This window comes from Heterocephalus glaber, unplaced genomic scaffold, assembly GCF_053883595.1.
Source record: "Heterocephalus glaber isolate CG9 unplaced genomic scaffold, H.glaber_assembly_v1.0 deba00001587, whole genome shotgun sequence".
NCBI lineage: Eukaryota > Metazoa > Chordata > Mammalia > Rodentia > Bathyergidae > Heterocephalus > Heterocephalus glaber.
This window is the reverse complement of record NW_028258365.1, coordinates 5,470,425-5,491,443: the sequence shown is the minus strand read 5'-3', so window position 1 is coordinate 5,491,443 and position 21,019 is coordinate 5,470,425. Positions and strand designations below refer to the sequence as shown.

At 37.2% G+C, this 21,019-nt stretch overlaps 1 protein-coding gene across 2 annotated transcripts in view; it reads left to right on the top strand.

Annotated features, from left to right (window-relative positions):
* Ttc29 (tetratricopeptide repeat domain 29) overlaps positions 1–21,019 on the top strand; it is a 208,669-nt gene that overhangs the window by 93,928 nt on the left and 93,722 nt on the right. For both annotated transcript variants that reach the window (XM_021247711.2, XM_013067118.3), the window contains exon 8: positions 18,135–18,226. In XM_021247711.2, the coding sequence (XP_021103370.2) occupies positions 18,135–18,226 (92 nt within the window). The remainder of the gene's footprint in view (positions 1–18,134; positions 18,227–21,019) is intronic.

Genomic DNA, 21,019 nt, shown 5'->3' with positions numbered 1-21,019 from the left:
CACTCAGAACTGTGTTTGGGCTGGGGATATGCTCAGTGGTAGGGCATTTGCATAGCATGTTCTGGGCCTTGGGTCCAACCCCAGCACTGCAAATAAATAAATAAATAAATAAATAACCTCAAAGAACTCTGTCTGGCATAAATGCTAGTGAATATTAAATACTAAAAGTATGATTTCCTGTGTTAACACAAGGATGATGCTATTTGTGCCAGGGCTGCTACTGACTTATCAGATTGTAGACAATTCCCTCAGCACCCCCTGCTTTGTAAAATGAAGATGATATTTATTAATATAGCGTGTTGATGAAAATTCCAATGGAATAGTAAAGAGATAATAGTTTATTGGTCCTTATTATTGTACTGCAAATGATTTAACTATACATTTTTCCTAAATTTAATTAAACGTATTCATTTTCCCTATGAGCTTATATTAGCTTACAGCAGAACAAGTGTTTATTATGTGCATTTTATATGTTTATAATATCATAGATATTAAAAATAAACATTTTCTTCCTAAAATATTATGTAAATAAACATTAATATTTGTCACAGGTTTCAAAGCCAAAATTATTTTTTAATTGTTTGTTATAATAGATGATGTGGGAATGAAAAGTACTATCCAGGCAATCATTACAATCTTCAAAATTCATTTTTAAAGTATCAGAAAGACCACCACATTAGGAATCAGACCTCCAGGTTCTGGTGATGGTTTTGTACCAAGATCGTTGGCCTTGGACAAGACACTAAACTATTCAGTTCCCTAAATGATACCATTTGTTACATCATGATTGGTTGACAATTAGGACAGGTTGTACCAAACTGATCCAGAAGCCTGGAACCTGACCAGCATGGTGGCATTATCAGGCAATGGTGGCATTATCAGGCAAGGGCACTACAAAGGGCTGGAGGAGAGTGTTAGCTCTGGAATGGGGTGCCCTGGCTTTGAGGTCCTTCATGACCATGCACTGTTTGTATGACCTTGACCAAGGGATTTCATCCCCATGTGCTTCAGTGCCCACACATTTTAAAATAGATACTAATAATGCTTACTTGTGGCATGTTAAGAAGCTTAAACCAATTAACTTATGTGGTCTTAAGAACAGTCTGTTATTCATCCAGCACACAGTGTTGAAGAACCTGTTGCCAAGTCTCGGTTTAGGCTCTTGATTTAAAAAAAAAAAAAAAAAAAAAAAGGCAGACCAAGATCTTTGTCCTCAAGGAGCTTCCACCTCATTGGGAAAAGACAGTGAATTTTAACATAATAAACATGCGAATTATATGGTGCATTAGAGGTATGACTGAGAGTGCCAAGGAGAGTGCTGGGCAGGGAGAAATTTTAAGCAGGTGATGGGAGAAAGACTCACAGAGAGGCTGACTTTTGGGAACAGACTTGTAGTGGGCAGGAGAGACAGCACCAGAGACTTGGGGAAAGTACACTAAGGCAGAGGGAATGGTCAGTGCCTGGGAAGCCCAGGGCCAGCGGAGCTACAGAGAGAAGCAGAAGAGAAGAAGGGTATGATCTGAAGTCCAGAGGACCAGGCATGGGGCCACAGAGGGCCTTGCAAGCCACTGCAGAACCACCCGTTTTTTCTGGTATAAAAGTTGTTCATTGAAGGCAAAGAAATAACATAAAATAGTCAATACTAGCTATCGTTAGCTATTATAATTAAGCAATGTGATGAAAAATAGCCACTGATAATAAGCAAAGCTGTATCAAGGAAAATGAAGTTGACATAAGTGTCAGAAGACCGGGGGCTGTAGGTGGTAGAAAACAGCTCCTAGCAACCAGGGCAGGAGGCAGTGAGCTGTAAGTGAACATCAAGTTCAGCCTAGTCATGCTCAAGGAGATCCACCAGAAGCATGTCACAGTGCTTGAAAACACAGGATTCCAAAGTCCAGTAAGTCCAATTCGAATTTTTTCTCCTTCACCCATTCACTGTGTATCTTACAGCAAGTTGCTCAACCCCTCTGCACTTTATTTCTCTCATGCATGTATACATTGGGAATGGTGCTATTTATCTCCAAGCCTCTGTGGAGAACAAATACCCATGGATATAAAACCATATGTACATGGAGGTTTTGCAGTGACTGTCATGGGTAAGTAACAAACACCAATCACTGAGCCATAGACTCTGGGCTGGGACGCTTGACCCAGGCATACTGATGGTAGCAAGATAGGTCTCTGGCACAGTAAACAGGGAGCAGGTTGGGCACCAAGACAGAGATTTAACAAAGAAGCATAAAAAGGAAAGTAGTTCTGGGATATATACTGGGGGCTTGGTCTGCAGGGAGAGGGGAACAGCCACTTGTACAAAGGTTATCAGTCAGGATATGATTGGTGGCCAGCTGCAGTGATACCTCACTTTTGCTCTGATAGGCCAAGAACAGAGGTCATCCTGGTACAAAGGCAGCTCTAAGTCACTAAATGGATGCATGTGGGAGGAGGGCAGGGTGAAAGAAAGAAAGGCAAACTGGCAAGTTATTCTCTACGATTCCTTCTGGGCTCTATAATTCTCAATTTCTAAGTATTGATAAGTAATTTGAAAATGCCAAATATAATGGTAATTTTCTAGTTTAAGCAATAAAACCTAAAGCTTACTATAAGAATGCTAGCAGCAATTTGTTTTGCCATTTTATTTTCAGCTCGTTTGTTATTCCACAGCTGATCAAAGGCATTGGTTGGAAAGAACAAAATAAATCATGGCTCTAAATAAACCACTAAAGAGTGTTAAATTGATTTAAGTGATTTTGGGAATATTAATATTTAAAATTCCTCTGTCCTATGCCTCTTTATGACTACCTATAGCAATAATAACCACCATTTCATTCTACCATTCTTCATCTTATAATATTACACAGTAAACTGTGTACAAACATTATTTTTTGCATTGCTACAGAAGTGTAGGAGTTCAGCTGCTTATTTATGTTTAAATATCTTGAATTTTATTCAGTCAATAAAAGTATACTCGATTAATGCTTTATTATTCTCTTTGCATAGGTTGAGAAATAAAGTGCAGTGTTTGTTCTTTATTATCAAAGAAAACCTTCCTTTACATTCACATTCCTTTGCAGTAAATTGGATTTAAGCAGCATGTATTTCAGGGTTAGTTCCAGTCTTGAGAAAGTTCCTGGGGTCACGATTTTGCATCTTTGGCTTATCTGAAAATATCTGTAAAATGGCACAAGTGATGTGGGTAGCTTTTTTCTTTTAATACAGAATGGGGAGGGAAAGTATCCACAGGCCATAGTATTAAAAGGAATATCAATGAATGCCCCTTGTGCATCGCCCACATTGGCTTGGAGTTGTCCAGGGCTCACAGCTTGATGGCCAGGTAGAAGAGTGGAGATGCACTGTGTAATAAAAGACACCTGGATCACAGCACAAGCATTCAAAGGCGTTTTGGAACTGTTCTCACATTTGTACTCACCCGGATCCCCTGTGTTGTCTGGGACTCACTCGTCATTTTCTTCTCCACATCTGGCTGTCTTCATCTCTCTCTGTACTTCGGCGACCTCCCTGTTCCTTGACAAGTCACCTCCATCTGCTTCCGTGTCTATGTTGCCCTTCTGCCATCCGGCCAAGGCTGAGGAATTCTCCAGATGAAGAGCCGTGCTGCTCTCCCTGTCTCTGCCTCAGCACTCTGCACCACACTGGCTGGTTTTGTCAATAACCATTTATTTGTTGCTGGAATAGTAGCAGCTATTACATCTGACCTCCCTGTTTCATCAATTATGGATAGATTATTGGATGCGAACATCTGCAAAAGCTTGCTGTTGAACTCACCTCCTGGCTGGGATCAGATAAAGTACTAAACTGTTGTTTATTGTCAGGGCCAAAACTCTACTGGGGAGCCAGGGAATTGCAAGAGTAGCAGAGCTCCATCGGAAGGACCAAAAATTGTTTCGTATCACCACCATTTCCCCGAAGAGCCTGGCCATTTATTATTTACACCTATTACTAGTTGTTATAACCTACTTGAGAAAAGCTCTCACCAGCATCCCATTTCCAGTCTTTGTCACTTCTGCCAGAATGGAAATGACTCATAAATTGTTTTCTTGTCTCTTCTATAGCCTTGAAAGGGTAATAGGTAAGGCTCTCCTATGTGGGATGTTCAAAGCCTTTCCTCCCATGTTTTATTTTAAAGAAATGCCTTCATGCAGCCAGATAGGAAAGCATGACATCGTGGGTCTAAATTAGGGTTTACCGAGTTTACCAGATTAATGGCCTGTGGCTGAAAGAGTATCACATTGTATAGAAAGAATATGCTCAAAATGGTTTTTGAGGCTTTCATGGATTTCTGAGAAAAGGAAACCAGGGTGAAATGTTATTGAATCCTTCTTTCGATGAGAAAGAAATCCAGTAAGAGGGATTATGAATAGATAACAGCTTTACTGCCAGGGGAGAGACAAATCTCCTCAAGGTAACTAGTTCATGCAGAAATGTAGAAATATTCATAGTATTAGTGTTTATTAAAGCCTGCTAGATCATCACTCATGAATGTAGAATAGCCCCTGGGACCCTTTCTTTTAGCAGAAGCCATGTAGTTCAAGGTGACCAAATGGTTGAAAGTGGCTCCTGGGAGGTGGGGGACATTGTCACACTGCTAGTGACTTCACAGTGAACCTCTTCTGCCTCCCTTTGTTACCTGTGAAGACAGGAATTGTGTCTGTCTCTCATTACTTAGAGTAAAAGGAAGAAAGAAAATCTCTTGTATTCTATCCATAGATAGGAGGAATCATTCCCCAAGGTACCATGATTGCTCCCATTTAGCTCCATTCTCTAATCCACCTCCCCGCTTAATATAATGATCACCGAGGCTCGTGATAGGGAAAATCTTAGTTGTTTGAGAACCTGACTAGAAAAATGAAGCAAATGTTTAGATAGGGTGTTCTCATGTCATTTTGAAATTTCTTTTAAGTCCTCCCCGAGAAATGTGGCTTGTTTAATGTCACCTAAACTCTCCAGGGATAAGAACTAAAAATTTGCACAACTTTCCATTTACCATAGTTATGAACAGCACAAAGAAGGAGAGTGGACTGGTAAAATGGGAGGGTGGCAGAACTGGGAGCAAAATGAGAAAAAACAATGCAGGCTGAGGGAATGGCAAGTATTAGGGCAAGAGGTAGAAGGACCTGATAGCAAAAGGTCTTTGCGGCTGGATTGCCATGCCCAGGGTCCTACACATTCCAGCAAGTTATAAATGTTGATATTTCTCCATGGACAAAGGGAGTGACAACATACATTTTGTCAAATTGCATTTGACTGGTACTTCTTTTAATGCAGTTTGCCATCATCATCTTTGTTTTTCAGAAGTAACAGCAAACTAATGGTTTTGGAAATGTTATGATAGGAATGGTGAGATCATTTGTCGCCCACACTTTTCATTCTTACAGAAACACCACCCAGTGGAGTTTGAAATTTCTTAGCTAAAAACTACATCAGCAAAAGAACTTTTTCTACCTCATTCTGATAATGAAATTGTCTGTGTCTATTGGGCTTTTTCTCTTGCCACAGAATCACCTTATGTAATAATCATGGAGGGATAAAGGCTTGAAGTTATTTACTTATTATTTTAGCTCTAGACAGCCATTTTGTTTCTTGGTACTTCTCAGTTTTATTTTTAGGTTCAAGGAAGAGATCCATTCAGATTACATCAAGTGAGGGAGATGAGTGTGAAGATTCCTGTGGTGACAGGCAGACCCTAATCCTGGACCCCTAGGAGCAGTACACAGTGCTTCTCAACTGAAACCACCAGATTCTTGGGAAATGGCAGATCCTTGGAAAATGAGAGGCTAAATTTTCTTATTATCACCTCTGCACCCATAGGCAGTTGATTCACTCTGTTGACATGACTGTCACTCACTGGATGTCCATTTGTTTTTGAACACCTCCTCATTCCGCCTTTACTAACTTACAACTGGTCTGAATTTCCTGAAAGGACCCAATCTAACTACCTCATCACTCTAATCTTCCGCTGAACAGACTTTTTATATCAGGCTGCTTCACAGATTGCTGGACTGCCTATAAATCGACTACCTTTTGCTCAATGGGTTCTAAGCAAAATATAAAACAAAGACTCCAGTGGATTTCCTCAGCAGGAGGGTAAGGGCAGGGAAATTTTTTTTCTTTCAAAGAGATGTAAAGCTAACTCATACTCTGATTGGACCATACAGGATAAATATGTCCCTGCTTTCTGATTTACAGTAGAAAAAGTAACAACTGAGAATTGGAATAAAAAGTTTTCAGCAATATGTGCCTTGCTAACATAGTACAGAATTCGAGTGAGCAATTTTAGAAATGACAGTTTGGAGCACAATGTTCCAATTTACTATTGAGGAAAACGTTTATTTCTGTATATTGAATTCTGTCTTATTTGGAGGCTTGAGAGTCATCTGTACATTGGATATGGAGAGAAAGAGAGTTTTAAGTGAAAGAAGATTCTTGGAATTTTTTAAAAATATATTTCTATGCTTGCAGCTGTTCACAACACAATGGCAACTCCCAGGATGTGTAAGATTAAGTAGAAGTTCTAATTCAGGCTGTGAAACATAAGCGGAACCTTGAATTTTCATCAAATTCTTAAAAATTTCTTGACTGTAAAACAAAAACTTGCTATTTTTGAAGAGCAGTGATCACGTTAGATGTTACTTAATTTTAATCAAATAGCACTGTAAATTCAGGTCCCCTTACTGTCACCTATTCCAATGCAGGGACTTTTTTTAAAGCAGTTCTTTAAGAATATCCAAGACTCCTCAAATGAGGAGGAAATATAAAAATAAAACTTCAAATAAATTGAGATGACTCATCAAATTGTAAAAATGTTTAAAGAAAAAAAATAAATTGATCAGGGATTTTTTAAGCCACAGATAAACTATTGAAAACAATTAAGGAATACTTTAAATTACTGAATCTATCAATATAAAGTCCTAATGTCCAAATCTAATTTTTGAAAGGGAGGATTGTAGGTCATTTGATCCAACCCTTTCATCTTATAGACCTGGACACTGAAGCACAAGTTTACTGAGTGACTTGTCTGGGGTCACACAATGAGCTTGTGACAGATGAGAAACTAGAACCCATGTGTTCTAAGATCCAGTCCCCCCTTCCCTAGACCATCCAATCTGGCCCGTATGTATTGGGTCATGTGAGCAGTTAGTGTGTGGGAGATGGTCTAAGTGATGAGTGGTGGCTTTGGGGGAGAAAGGGTACTTACTCCAAATGATCAATATGGATAATAGAAAGGCCAGACTACTTCCACCTTAAGAGGACAGTTTTAACAGAATGCAAAATACTTAACTACTTTGTATATTGCAGTTTACAAAGCTGAACATTCAAACTGTCCTCAATATCCATTCAAGATAACAAATCTGTGCAAAAGAATTGTGTTTATCGCACATTCCAACATACATCTATGCTTTTTCAGAAAGTGCACAAGAGCCTTAAGTGATGTGAGAATAGTTTTATTTATGCCCATTTTGATCATCTTCCACCAGTGCCTATTGCTGGCTTCAGAAAATACCCCTGAATGCTGTGCTGCCCGGTCTGGTCCTCAGCCTGTTACTGCAGTGCTTGTCAGAAATCATTAGCCACTGATTTCTTTGACTAATGTTGCAGTTGATTGTCTGAATCATGTTCAGACACTGTAAATGAGGCAGAAACATCTTTTCTGCTCACCAAGTGTGAAATGGCTAAAGGGGGCTAGATCGCCAGAAATCAGAATAAATGTATTTCCAATAAGACTTGACAATGATTTCAAGTTCAAGACGGCAAACTTGATTTTTTTTTCTATTTCTATGCTTCTTATTGCACAAGTATAAATCTGTATCCTTGTCTTTTTTTCCCTCAAAGTAATGCACTGTATTGAGAGCAGTGCTGGACTTTTGTTATGAAAAGGCACAATTTGAGGTTTGTCTACAATGTATAACACAGTGTTAGCTGTGTACTTTTTATGGTGGGCAAAGAGAAACAAGGGAAAAATACACTCTAGGCAATTGACTCATAACTTCTCATTTACAGACAAACCTGTTGGATGTGGTTTATGGTTTGACAAACAATTTGGGGGATAGGTAGGTTTATTTAGACTCTTCTCGTACTCTTACACTTGTGGACAAAACTAGAAATAAAGCATTAAATTGCGGCTCAATTGTAGTGGTTTCATTCTCACTTATTTCAGAGCACCCTATTCGACTGTATAAGTTTTGGGGTGTAAGGAAAACAGCCATCTTTCGGTATTGGAAGGACTATCACATGAAGATGGATGGATTTATCTTGTTGCCCCCAAACACAATCTTGGCTAGCAGGTGCAAGTTACAGATTTTGCCTCAACTTAACCAATAGTTCTCTCATGTAACTCTCCAGTGATTGAGTGGCTAGTCTCACAAGGGAATAGTTTCCAATCATGAAAATTGTTCAAGCGGAGGCTACATCAGAGTTTTGCAACAATGACTCTACTCACATTTTAGGCTAGATAATTCTTTGTGATGAGGGTATATGGTGTGCATTGTATGGTGTTTAACAGCATCCCTTGTCTTAAACCACTGTATGCCTGCAGCACCTTCTCCCATTACAACAACATAAATTTCTCCAGACCTCACCAAATCTACTCTGGCAGGAGCAAAATAACCCCTATTTAAGTATTACTAGGCTAGATAAGCACTAGGGATAATTAAGCAGTTGCTTCATTCAAAACTTTAGTATGTACTGCTATATACTTCAACTTATGGGAACCTTATAACATCTCTTCTAGGTAAGCTTAATTACTATCCATTTTTCATCTAAAGAAATGTTTCAGAGAGATTAAGTTACTTGACACATGTCACTCAGCTCAGTAGTAGGCCTGCCATCTCCTGTGATATTTGGAGAAAATTTGAACACACAGAGGGAGATTTGATTAAGTATTCCATAAGACCCCTCCAGAGCCTATTGTGTGCCCTCACAGCAGTAGTTACGACAGAACTAAATACTACATCAACTAAATAGAGGAGATTGGCAAATTTTAAAAAGGAAATGTATATTTAAAAACACCAAAAAAGTATTACTATCCTTTGAAATTTTTGCGAAGTTAGAAAATTCCCATTTTAAATGGGTTAGATTCTAAAACTTACTTCACGTGGTGGTTTCTGTCAGTTATTTTTCCACCAAACAGTGGTAGTGCAACCACCCGAAGCCAGAGCCATTGAAGTTTCGCATCACTGACCTGTGAGATCTGAGCTGCACATGCTCAATAAGGTCCCAGGAGGAGGAAGAACTTGTACCTTCTCCTTCCCCTAGGCACAGAAATAGTTGCATACAAGTCTGAACACTTGGGATAATGGGCAATAAGGCAACCAACTGCACTATCTTGACTGCAGCATATCTTAACCAAACACATTGAATTGCCCTGAAATTACAAGAAGAAAGCATAAATTTTTGGGCCGGGGATTTAGCTCAGTGGTTACGCTGCCTGTCTCAAAAGCGTAAGAACCCAAGTTCGATCCCCAGTACCAAAAAAAAAGATAAGAAAGCATAAGTTTTTTAAAGTCCCTCAAAAAACTACTTTTATATGTATGTAAAATAAAGGGACAAAAATAATTGATGTGCCATATCTTCCATATGATAATCAAATTCTTAGGGCTGGGGAGTTAGCTCAATACTAGAACACTTGCATGCATGGGGCTTAGAATTTGATCCCCAGCATTACAAAATAATAATAATAATGCCATTGGTAATAATAAGAAATTATTTCTTTGTGATCAAATGGATAAATTGCAGGTTAAAAGTTCATCACTTAAATTATCAAATAAAACTGCAGTTATGTGGTCCACATTATTAGACAAATGAACTCTAGAGAAAATTTTTCTATGACATATCATTGCTTCTTTGTATCCTGGTAAACCTTTTTTTCTCATTTTATAATCCATTTCAACTCCAAATGTTTGCTCAACCTGCCCACTAACTGCTAACCTGATTTCAATTGATATCATTCTTTTAAAATCTAGTTTCTCTTCTCATCCATATCCTTCCCAATTGTATTTTCTTCATAGCTCTTTTGAATATCTGAAGTTCATCCATTTATTTATTTCATTACCAATGATTGTCCCCATTGCCCAAATATAATGTAGGCTCACTGGGGACAGAGACTAGGAACTATTGGCTGCTGTTTCCCCAGCACCTAGAACAAAGCTTGACTCTTAGAGTCATTTTGGGGGGTAATGACTTTGTGGCTTTGAACTAAATTTTTAGAACAGTATATAGACTCACCACACTATAAAAGTCTTATTCCTTTAGATAGTAGGTTCTCCAAAAGCCAACATATAATTTTATATCAAGTAGTCACACTAATGGAATGTACTGGAAGAGATCTTTGTATAATACTCTGGTTCTGACATTTGGCTAACAGAAAAAAAACTGATAACAAGAGAGAATGAAGATAGTGTACAATTACCTTTTTAGGTGTCATATCTGCTGTTAACACATTCCCCTCTTCGCTTTCTCCATCTCTTCCATTATACTGTGATAAGAAACATCACAGAAAAATATGTGCAGCTTGCAAAAAACCCAGTTACAGAAGTAGACAAGGAAAGAAAGAAGGGAATAAAAAGGAAACTGTAAAAATGTTTAAAAAACTATAAACCTGCTTAAGAGATCATATCAAAGTTTGGATTTCATGACAAGGCTGACATTTTTTTTCACCTTTTGCCCCAAAGTATCCTACCATGCACAATCCAAATTATTTCATTCCACTTTGTTAGATTGCATAAACCTCTATAAAGAAGAAAAGATTGGGGACAAGCAAACATTGTATTTTTAAATCTGAAACTTTCTTTGGCAGAGTTAATGACCTTTGAGTTATTCACATGTAAGCATGAATTAGTTTAACCCACTGCTATTCTTTCATTACTTAGCTAAGGGCATTTCCCTGGGGAAATGCAAGCTACAGGAGATGCGTTGTTCAGCGCTCCATGAGCTGGGACAAAACATCTGACACCCACAACTTAAAACAGAGATTTCTTTTTAACTCGTGTTTTCAGAGGTTTCAGTCTATGGTAAACTGGCTCCAAGGCAGAAACATCATGGCAGAAGGGCCTAGTGGAGGGAAGATGCTCAGTTCATGGCAGCTAGGAAGCAGAGCAGGTTAGAAAAAGCCAGAGAGGAAAGGGCCGGGAACCAGGAAAGGACATACCTCCACAACCTGCTTCCTCTACCAGACTCCACCTTCTCTTTCATTAAATTCTTTTATTGGTACATTGTAGGTGTACAACACAATTACATTTCTCATTGGGAGTTGTACCTTTACATAATGCATCTTGGTTCTTATTTTTTCCCCATTCCTAGCCCTCCCTTCACCCCCTCCTCCCTTCCCTATTTACAAAGACTTTATTTCCATTTTTTCCATTTCTCATCATTTTTCCTTTCCTTTCTTTCCTTTCCTCTGTGCCTCCCACTACCCCTACCCCTTTGGACCTTTTCTTCCTATTTTACATTATCAGTTATTCATTCTAATCATTGGTACATTTTAGGTATACAATATAATGACATTCATCATTGGAAATTTGCACCTTTACATAATCTCTCTTGGTTCTTATTTTTCACCCTTGCCCAGCTCTTCCTTCACCCCCTCCAGTCCTCCCTATTTACAAAGATTTTGTTCCTATTTTTCCATTTTCTCATATTAATCCCATTCCCTTCTATCATTTCCCCTAGCCCTCCCACTTCCTTCCCCTTTGCCCCTTTTCTTCCTATTTCACATTACCTATTATACATTTAGTCCTTATTTACACTTTCAGTTTCTCACACCAGAGAAACTATTTGGTATTTATTCATGTGTGTCCTATTTATTTCACTTAAGAGTATCGCCTCAATGTGCATCCACTTAGCTATAAATGTCTCTAATTTCTCATTTTTTATGGCTGAGTAGTACTTCATTTTATTTTTTTAAAAAAAACACATTTTCTTTATCCAGTCTCCAGTTGATGGGCACTTGGGCTGTTTCCAAGTTTTAGCTATCACAAACTATGCTGCTATGAACATGGGTGCACATATATCACTGTGGTATGATTCTTTTAATCTTTGGGGAAGATCCCCAGCAGTGGAATAGTGGGGTCAAATAGGACTTCCAGTCCTAGTTCTTTGAGGTATCTCCATACTGATTTCCACAGTGCTTGCACCAGTCTACACTCCCACCAGCAGTGGAGCAGGGTTCCTCTTTCCCCACAGCCCCGCCAGCATTTGTTGTTGGTTGATTTCATGATAGCAGCCATTCTTTCCGGAGTGAAGTAGAATCTCAGCGTTGTCTTCATTTGCACCTCTTGAATGACCAGTGATGTTGAACATTTTTTCATGTACTTATTTGCTATTTCTACTTCTTTGAGAAATGTCTGTTCATTTCAGATGCCCATTTTTGGATTGGGTCTTTAAATTTGGGAGGTCTGATCATTTTAAGTTCTTTATAGATTTGAGATAGTAGACCTTTGTCTGAGGAAGAGCAGGTGAAGATTTTTTTCCCACATTGTGGCTTGTCTTTTCACACTGCTGGTGGTTTCTCTTGCCATGCAGAAGCCTTTTAATAAGAAGAGATCCCACTTGTTGATTGTTTGTGCTAGTTCATGGGCAACTGAGGTTTTGTTCATAAAATCTTTTCCTACACCCATGTCTTCAAGGATTCTACCTAACCTCTGTTCCAACTGGTTCAGAGTTTCTATTTTAATATTTAGATCTTTAATCCATTTTGATTTTAGTTTAGTGCATGGTGAGAGATATAGGTCTAGCTTTAATCTTTGGTAAGTTGAAGCCCAATTTTTGCAGCACCATTTATTAAAGAGGCTATCTTTCCTCCAGTGAGGGTGTTTGGCTCCTTTATCGAAGATGAGATGGCTGAGTGTGTCTGGCATTGTTTCTGCATCTTCTAATCTGTTCCACTGGTCCTCAAGTCTGTTTCTTTGCCAGTACCGTGCTGTTTTTATCACAGTAGCTTTGTAGTAGAGTTGCAGGTTGGGGATTGTGATACCCCCTGCCATGTCTATGTTACCTAGAATTGTTTTTGCTATTCTGGTTCTCTTCTTGTTCCAAATGAATTTTTAGATTGTTTTCTCAAGGTCCATGAAGTATGCTGCTGGGATCTCAATTGGAATTGCATTGGATCTATATAGCAGTTTTGGAAGTGTGGCCATTTTCACTGTATTGATCCTTCCTATCCAGGAGCAGGGGATTTCTGTCCATTTTCTGATATCATCTTCAATCTCTCTTTTCAGAGTGCCATAGTTTTCAGAGAAGAGATCTTTGATTTCTTTCGTTAGGTTGATTCCTAGGTATTTCAGGTTTTTGGATGCTATTGTGAAAGGAATTATTTGCCCTATTTCTCTCTCAGTGAGTCTGTCATTGGTGTAGAGGAAAGCTATTGATTTTTGTGTGTTGACCTTGTAACCAGCTACTTAACTGAATTTGGTTATTAAGTCTAGAAGACTTTTGGTGGCAGATTCCACCTTCTTGTAGTCCATTCAGCTCATCAATAGTTTAATCCACTCATGAGTTTAGTGTCCTCATAATCTAATCCCCTTTCCAAGAGTTCCTTAATCCATTCAAATTGGCAAGCAAGAGTAACTAGCACAGAAGGTATATGCAAAGGCTAAAGGATAGATGCCAAATATTTCAAATTTTTTCCCAAGGCAAATCTTTCACCCAGGGAAAAGAGAGACATTTTTTCTGCTGTCATCTTCCTCTTCTTTTTGTTCTAAGAATCAAGTGGGAAACAAACTAGAAGAGGCAAGTATGAGGAATCCTTGTAATGACAGAATTTTTCTCTATCTTGATTATGCTATTGGTTACATGAAAATATCCTTGTGATAAAATGACAGAAAACACACGTACACACTCATGTAAATGCATGTAAAACTGCTGAAATTTGAATAAAGCTAATAGATGATGTTAATGCCAATTCCCTGGTTGTAATATTGTACTGTAATTGTGTAAGAAGATATCATTGGGGAAAAACTGGGTGAAGGGTAAAAAGGATATGTCTGTATTATGTCCTGCAACTGCATGTGGCTTTACATTTAAAAAATTTTAAAGCAAACTAGTTGGGACAGCATTTTCTTAGAATGACAGGCTGAGCAGAGTTTTCCATCTAATTTAGAAATGTTAGGTCTGGAGTGAGAGTCATCAGAATGGTTTAAAATTTCAATTGTGAAAGTTAACACTAACCACTGTGATTGCTGGAATTTTTATATTTATTGTTGTCTAAAACAAAGGGCATGTAGCAAAGGAATTTCAGCAGGGTCAGAAAAAAGGAAAATAGAATAAGGTAGGAAAAGAGATAAATGCCAAGCATCTGGTTTCTTTGTTCTGAAGTACTCTCCTCTCATAACTGATAGTCTTAAGCACTGAAAGGAAAGAAGATGATTGGGTGCTTGATATTGCTAGAATTAAAAATATCTTTCTATGTGTCCCTTAAATCAAAGTTCAGGCACACAACTTATTCTAATATATTTTAAAATCTTGATCTTCCCAGAGAACAAGAATAATTTTCTACTCTCTTTCAAATAAATGGAAAGATGGATGTGTGGATATATAGGTAGATACACACATACATACCCTATTCATTTTGTTGGCAGGTGACCTAAATCCAGTGTTCACTTGAAGACTATTTTAGTGAAAGAAATTAATTAACTTTAAAATTTGATATTTCAGCAAACAATTCTTCAAAGAACTTGTAACGCATTGCCAGCCAGCATTATTCTTTTGCACATATTCATTTTCTATATTAAGAATTCCTCCAATTTTTTTACTTTAGGTGACCAATAGTAATTTCTCATTTTAATAAGTTGGATTTTATTTGAAAATTTTTTCCCTAGTACCTCAGTTTCATTTTGATGGGAAAAGAGCCTATTGTCTCTAAAGTCTAGTAAAATAGTTTTCAAAGCTCTGTCTCCACTACTCACTGAAATTATTGGAGCAACTGGGTGGAGTGACCATGTACTACTAAATGTTTACTAGATAGATGGACTGACTTTCCCAACTTTGCCGACCTTATTACCATAGAGTTTGGTATCTGCTGAAATTTACATAGCAGCATACTGATTTGTGTTTGCCTCTGTCTTTTGAAAAGATCAATTATGTTCACTGCCTGTAAGCTCTAAAGATAGGAGTTTTCAATCTAGATGCTTTGCACCTGAAGATTTTTTATTTTCACTTCTCTTTGATTTGCAATGATAGATTTTAACTATCTGGACTGTAGATTTGTTTCCAATATATTGCAAGACACAGGGATATTCAATCAAACATAGTGGTTCTTTCAGATTTCTACACTGTATTTTCACACTTGAAATATTCTCTGTAAAAATGATTTTGCTCTTTGTCTAACTTATCTAATTGATTTGAGTTGATCAATTCCTATTAATTTGGAGATTATGCCTTACCTCCTTTAAAAAGATGGGTAAGATAGATTACCAAAATCAGTGCAAAACAGCTTTATCTTATCCAGAATTCCTAATATCACATTATTGTCTGACTGAATTTTTTTAAATTTGAATGAGAGCTTCCTAGTCTTTTTAGTTTGAACTACACATCTGCCCAGTCTGCTGGGTTTTGCCCTGTGTTCTCCTTATGATTTCTCCGGTGTGCATTGCTTCTCTCTCTGGAGCTCATGTTTGAGTAGCAGAAGCTCTATCTCTGATTTAAGCCAGCTCTTCCACAAGACCCCCAGTGCAAATTTCATGTAATTGACTGTTTTTCTGTTTGCCAGTAATGGAATACATTCTTCCAACTCTATACATTTCCTGTTTTTAGGTCAGTTGTTTAAGGAAATACCCAAACTCTCTTAAGCTACAAATTAAATGGGTTGTCCTGATTTTGAGGAGGGAAACTCCTGCCGGGGGTCTTCACTGGTGTCCAGTGAGCAGAATCCCAAATAATTCTGGTCCTAATGATTATAGGGCATTTTGTGTGATCTCCCAGTAGCTACATACCAACTCTCAGAAGTAGTTTTCTGTTTTACTTCTGAAGAAATTACATCTGAAGAACTCTCCTGACCCCGATGGATTGGATGTGGAAGAGCTAGTCTTACTGTTCATTCCAGTAAGACCATATGTGTCTCCATGGAGAGGCTACTGTAGAATTAAGTCACACCAAAGGCAAAAGCCTACCTTAAAATGTTTTGTTTGTTTGTTTCCCCTGTTGCTTCCTGGAATGTGGCTGATGTGGGCTAGGAGCTGTCAAAACTTGAGCACCTACCCTTTTATCCATGGGCTGAAAAGTCACACTTGTCAGATAATATGGGGCAACTCTGAATGCTACCATATGCCAGGGGCATGCAAGAGCATCCAGTGTGAGCACAGTTTAAACCCTAGAGAAATCTGTCTTCAGATATTGCTCATCCACATAGTTGTATCAGTCCAAAGTCTGCACCCCCAGGCAGTACATGCTTATGGTGGCAGACATGTTCCCATCGATGTAGGAATACCTAGGGTCTACCAGTGTCTGGGACAAGTAATGGTATTTGCTGAAAAAAAAAAAAAAACCAAGGGAACTAGTTTATAATATTCAACCCTTACTTGTATGTTCTAGATTCTCATCTAAAAATATATGGACCAAAATAAGGCACTAGAAAATATTTTCCTAAATATTTGATACTTGGATTCAACAAGGCCTTTTATTGAAATTCACCAAATTTAAGAGCTTCCTACCCCAGAAAGTCTGTATGAACTCACATCAGCTTAAACAGGTTGTTGTCAGCTGTGTGAGACAGATTGAAAATATTTGCAGATCTATACAAGGTTCATTAGCAGGCTTAAAAATAAGAATCAAGGTTAATAATAGTGAACACTTTCAAAAGTGGTAAAAAAGTAGGTTTTTAATATTCTTACCATTAAAATGACAAGTTGGAGAGTGATGAGTATATTAATTAGCTCAATTAAATCTTTCTATAGTGAATACATAGATCAAAACATTACATTGTATCTGATAAATACCACTATTACTTCCTGATTAAAACTAAACAAATGCTTCTAAAGTATAAAACATCCCAAAAAGTTGAACTTCACAGGCTTAGCAGGAATTAAAATGCTGGGTTTTATATATATATATATATCCATGAATAAGTTCTAGCATTAGCATTATGTCAAGCAGTCACTTATAAACCACATGAAACTCAGGTTTAATGAAGTCTCACTATGGCCTCATTGAAATTATTTCCCAAATATTAACTTTAGAGTGAAGACAAATATTAGTCCTGCCTTAATACCTAACCCTTGTAGGCTGCCTCATTCATGCAGTAGCATACAGGGCATATTTATGTCCCCCACAACACACATACTGACTCCCTCTCTCAAATTCCATCAGATGATGTTCACTAGTTCTTTCCTAGAAAATGTGTAAAAAGGATTTCCACAGAGGTCTTTGGAGATTTCCTGTGTCCTTATGTATGTAATTGGTTGGGTCAAGTAACAATAAAGGAAAAAGAAAGAAAAGAAAACTTTATTTTATATATTTTTCTCCATTTGGATATTGAAAGGGGCAAGAGAATAGAAAAGAAGAAAATAATGCCATACAGATGATGTTAGTGTTAAATTAAATTAAGATCATATGTTTGCCTATGGTAGCTGTAATCTTTTGATTATTGAAGAGACTTTTTGTAATGAAGTACATTTGTAAGAAATATTTTTAGTATGTACTATAATCATGTACTCACTGTCAGATGTGCATCTAATAAAATGATAGATTTAGAAATGGCCTATCACCTAAATTCATGTTTTTCAAATAGCTCTTTATAGAAAGCAAAGTGATATTTAAGTTAGGATAGTAGAATATTATAATCTGGTGTATATTACCTTTGATAATAGTCCCATCTTTTAAAATAATGTTGTAAACCATTCAATTATTTATTCACACCTAAGTTCCATAAATTGGAAGATTTGAAATAGTGTAAGAAAATAATTATTGTTACAATAGTAAGACCTCGCTGTCGTGGCTCAAAGAGATCACCATGAAACAAGTTATACTACAGATAAAAATAAACCAAGCCTACATGAATTTTTAATAAACAAAAAATTTTTATAGAGACATTAAAAATAACTGTTAATTTTAATCTTTTCCATTCTGAAAGGCAATATCAGTGGTCGCAGCAATGCTGTATGTTCAATATGTATTTCTCTTCCTGACAGGTCCTCAACACTTACAGTAAAATCTCCACAGACCTGAATGATGATCTCAGCCTGGGGAGAGCCTATGAAGCCATAGCCAAGGTCCTGCAAAGGTAAGGTAGCACATCCTTGTCTTGCTGTCACTGTGAATCCACTCAGCTGTGAAAGACTTAAATTGTTTGAGGTCTGTCGCTTTCCATTACTGCCTGCTTAAATTTTAAGCAATGCCCTTCTTAAGTGACCCTTTCATCATAAGTTATTTTAAACCAATGTGGGACTTGAAAAGACGCATCTAAACTCTTCCTTGTCTGTTCCTCCTTTTTATCATTTTCTTTTTGGTTTTCTGTAAGTTTAGCAGTGACCTTGGATGCAAGATGGGGTGGAAATCAGGTCATATCTCACGGGTTAAGGAAGCAGAGAGCAGAGCACTATGCAGTATGCTTCAGTAACTGTGGCTGGCCATAACCTTTCCAGAACTCTTCTTTAGGAAAGTTTCCATTTATACTTCAATCATGCTTTTCCCATTAAGACATCTCTTCTTTGAACATATCTAGATAAACAGTTGAGCGCAAAACCAGTATTTTCAGTATTTTATTTAAAATAGAAAACTTAATAAAAGTATACACGAACAACTTCCAATACATAAGTTTTCCATAAAAAATGCATTATTTACCCTTCACTCATTGTACTATTATTGTGGTGTGTATGCCATTTAGTTATGCATTATATAGTAGCACTATGACTTAAGAAAAAATAGAATAACAAAAAGAAAAATTATTGAACTTAAGGCCTTGATTTTCCAAATATCTAAAATAAAACTTTTTAATGACAGCGGTAGTGGCAAAAGATAAAGATTATGTTAAGTTCTGATTTCTTTCCATTTATATCTCATTATAAACACATATGGGGTGATATTTTAGGAGGTAAAATTGTTGTTTAAAGGCATTCAATACTTAAATGTTAGTGAATTGGAAGTGGAGTCATCATTATATAGGTACCATTGCTAATATAATAATCACTGCTTAAAGTTCCAATGCCAATGAAATGGAAGGTATCCTTCAAAGTACTAAATAAAATGGAATCCTCAATGGATAAATGTTTTAGGAACATGGGCGTAATTAATAAGGAGGGTATGGAAATTTACTTAAGAAAGACAGGGCCAGCTTCCAAATAAAGAGTGCTAACTAGTTCTTTGATGATCAAACCAGTTATGCCTTAAAAGCTTTACTTTCCAAATAATAACCAAGAAAGAGATATTGAATACAAAGAAGAGACTGATGAGTATTCAATTTAATATCTATTTGGAACAAATCCAATCTGTGGTCTTTTGTTCAGTTCATTTTAACTATTAAATTACTTGATCCTGCTGGTGTTGCTGCCCCAAATCAGTAGAAAATCATTAGATTCCTCATCTTTCTTCAGAGCAACAAACCTGCCCTGGGCCTATACAGTTTTATAAATGTAACCCTTACAGTGTTCATAGAATAATTTTTACAAAATGACATTTCTATTGTATCCAAATATAACTAGAGAGATGGAGAAAATATTTTCTTGTATAAAGCTTACTGAGTACTTGTCACAAGTACTGTGACAGGATTTGTCACAGGACAAATATTGGACCACCCTTTTGACAAATGATGATCTTTATAATTATTTTTGAAACTTCTGGAAGCATGAAATTGGCTTCAAATCATTCTCACCTTTCTCACTGTGTGCCTCATCTGTAGCATTTAATCTCCACCCCAGGATCTGAATTTCTGGTCTCTATAGTCAAATTCAAGGGGAAAGTTGAACAATTATCTGGAAATATTTTTTGCAATCTACAATCTAATGTTTTCATTGCCTCATATATATTCTTTGGTTTAGGAGCGGGAAAGATACAGTTGTATTTGATTGATCATGACTTTGAGGGTGTTTTTCATAGACATAGGGACAATTCTGTCCCCAAATTCTCAGCAGCCCAGCAACTTGCCTCAGGGCAAACATGTAGTGGAACAAGATGACTTATACCCATTTCACTTTTATACTAAATGAAAATAATTCCACTTGTAAGAATTCCCTTCTACAATAGTGCAATAAAGCTATCAATTATTCGTATGGTAGGTATAGGGTCTTATTTTAAAAGGTTATACAATGTACAGATTACAGAAGACATTTCCTCTAAGATCAAAGGGAAAAAAAATCTCTGAAGGCCACAAGTTCCCCATGCAAATCTGCCATTTCACAGCATGAGTGGTTCTATAGAGGAATTCTCAGAGGATTCTCGGGAATTCTATAGAGGAATTCTCAGGGGAGTGTTAGCCTGGCCTGTTTTGTTTTGTTTTTTAACAAGAATTCAAGTAGGATGCGAAGTAATTTAAGTATAATCTCTTGACAGATAAATGTTTTAAAACCAAAAATTCTATATAGGTAGACACCAGCACCCTGGATATCTGAGAAGCATTATTAAGTCAAGTCCATTAAATAATAAAATCATTGAATATAAAATTTGTGGTTATTTTTAGAAAATGTTGCTTTGATGGTTTGGTATTTTTCAGTAAATGTGTGTACACATATACACGTGCATACACACACACACACACATATCATGCTTTTCATAGTCCTAAACTGTCCTCTTGCAGGTTAGCAGCAACATGCAAGGAATGGAACACAGCCAAAACAGAGAAAATTATGGTGATAGCAGTGAGAAATAAATCAAGTTGTGTATGAAGCTTAGCATCACCTCTAAATCTCCTTTCCCTAACCTGTGCAATTGTACCAGTTTCACTAATGGTAGCCCTATCTCTATAAACGTATTTTATCTCTTTAAAGGAAATGGAAGAGGATAGCCATGTCTAAGATAAGTGTGTGTCTAAGGCCATCAGCTGAGCGTGTATGAAAGGTGAATAAGCTCTAAGCCTGGAAGC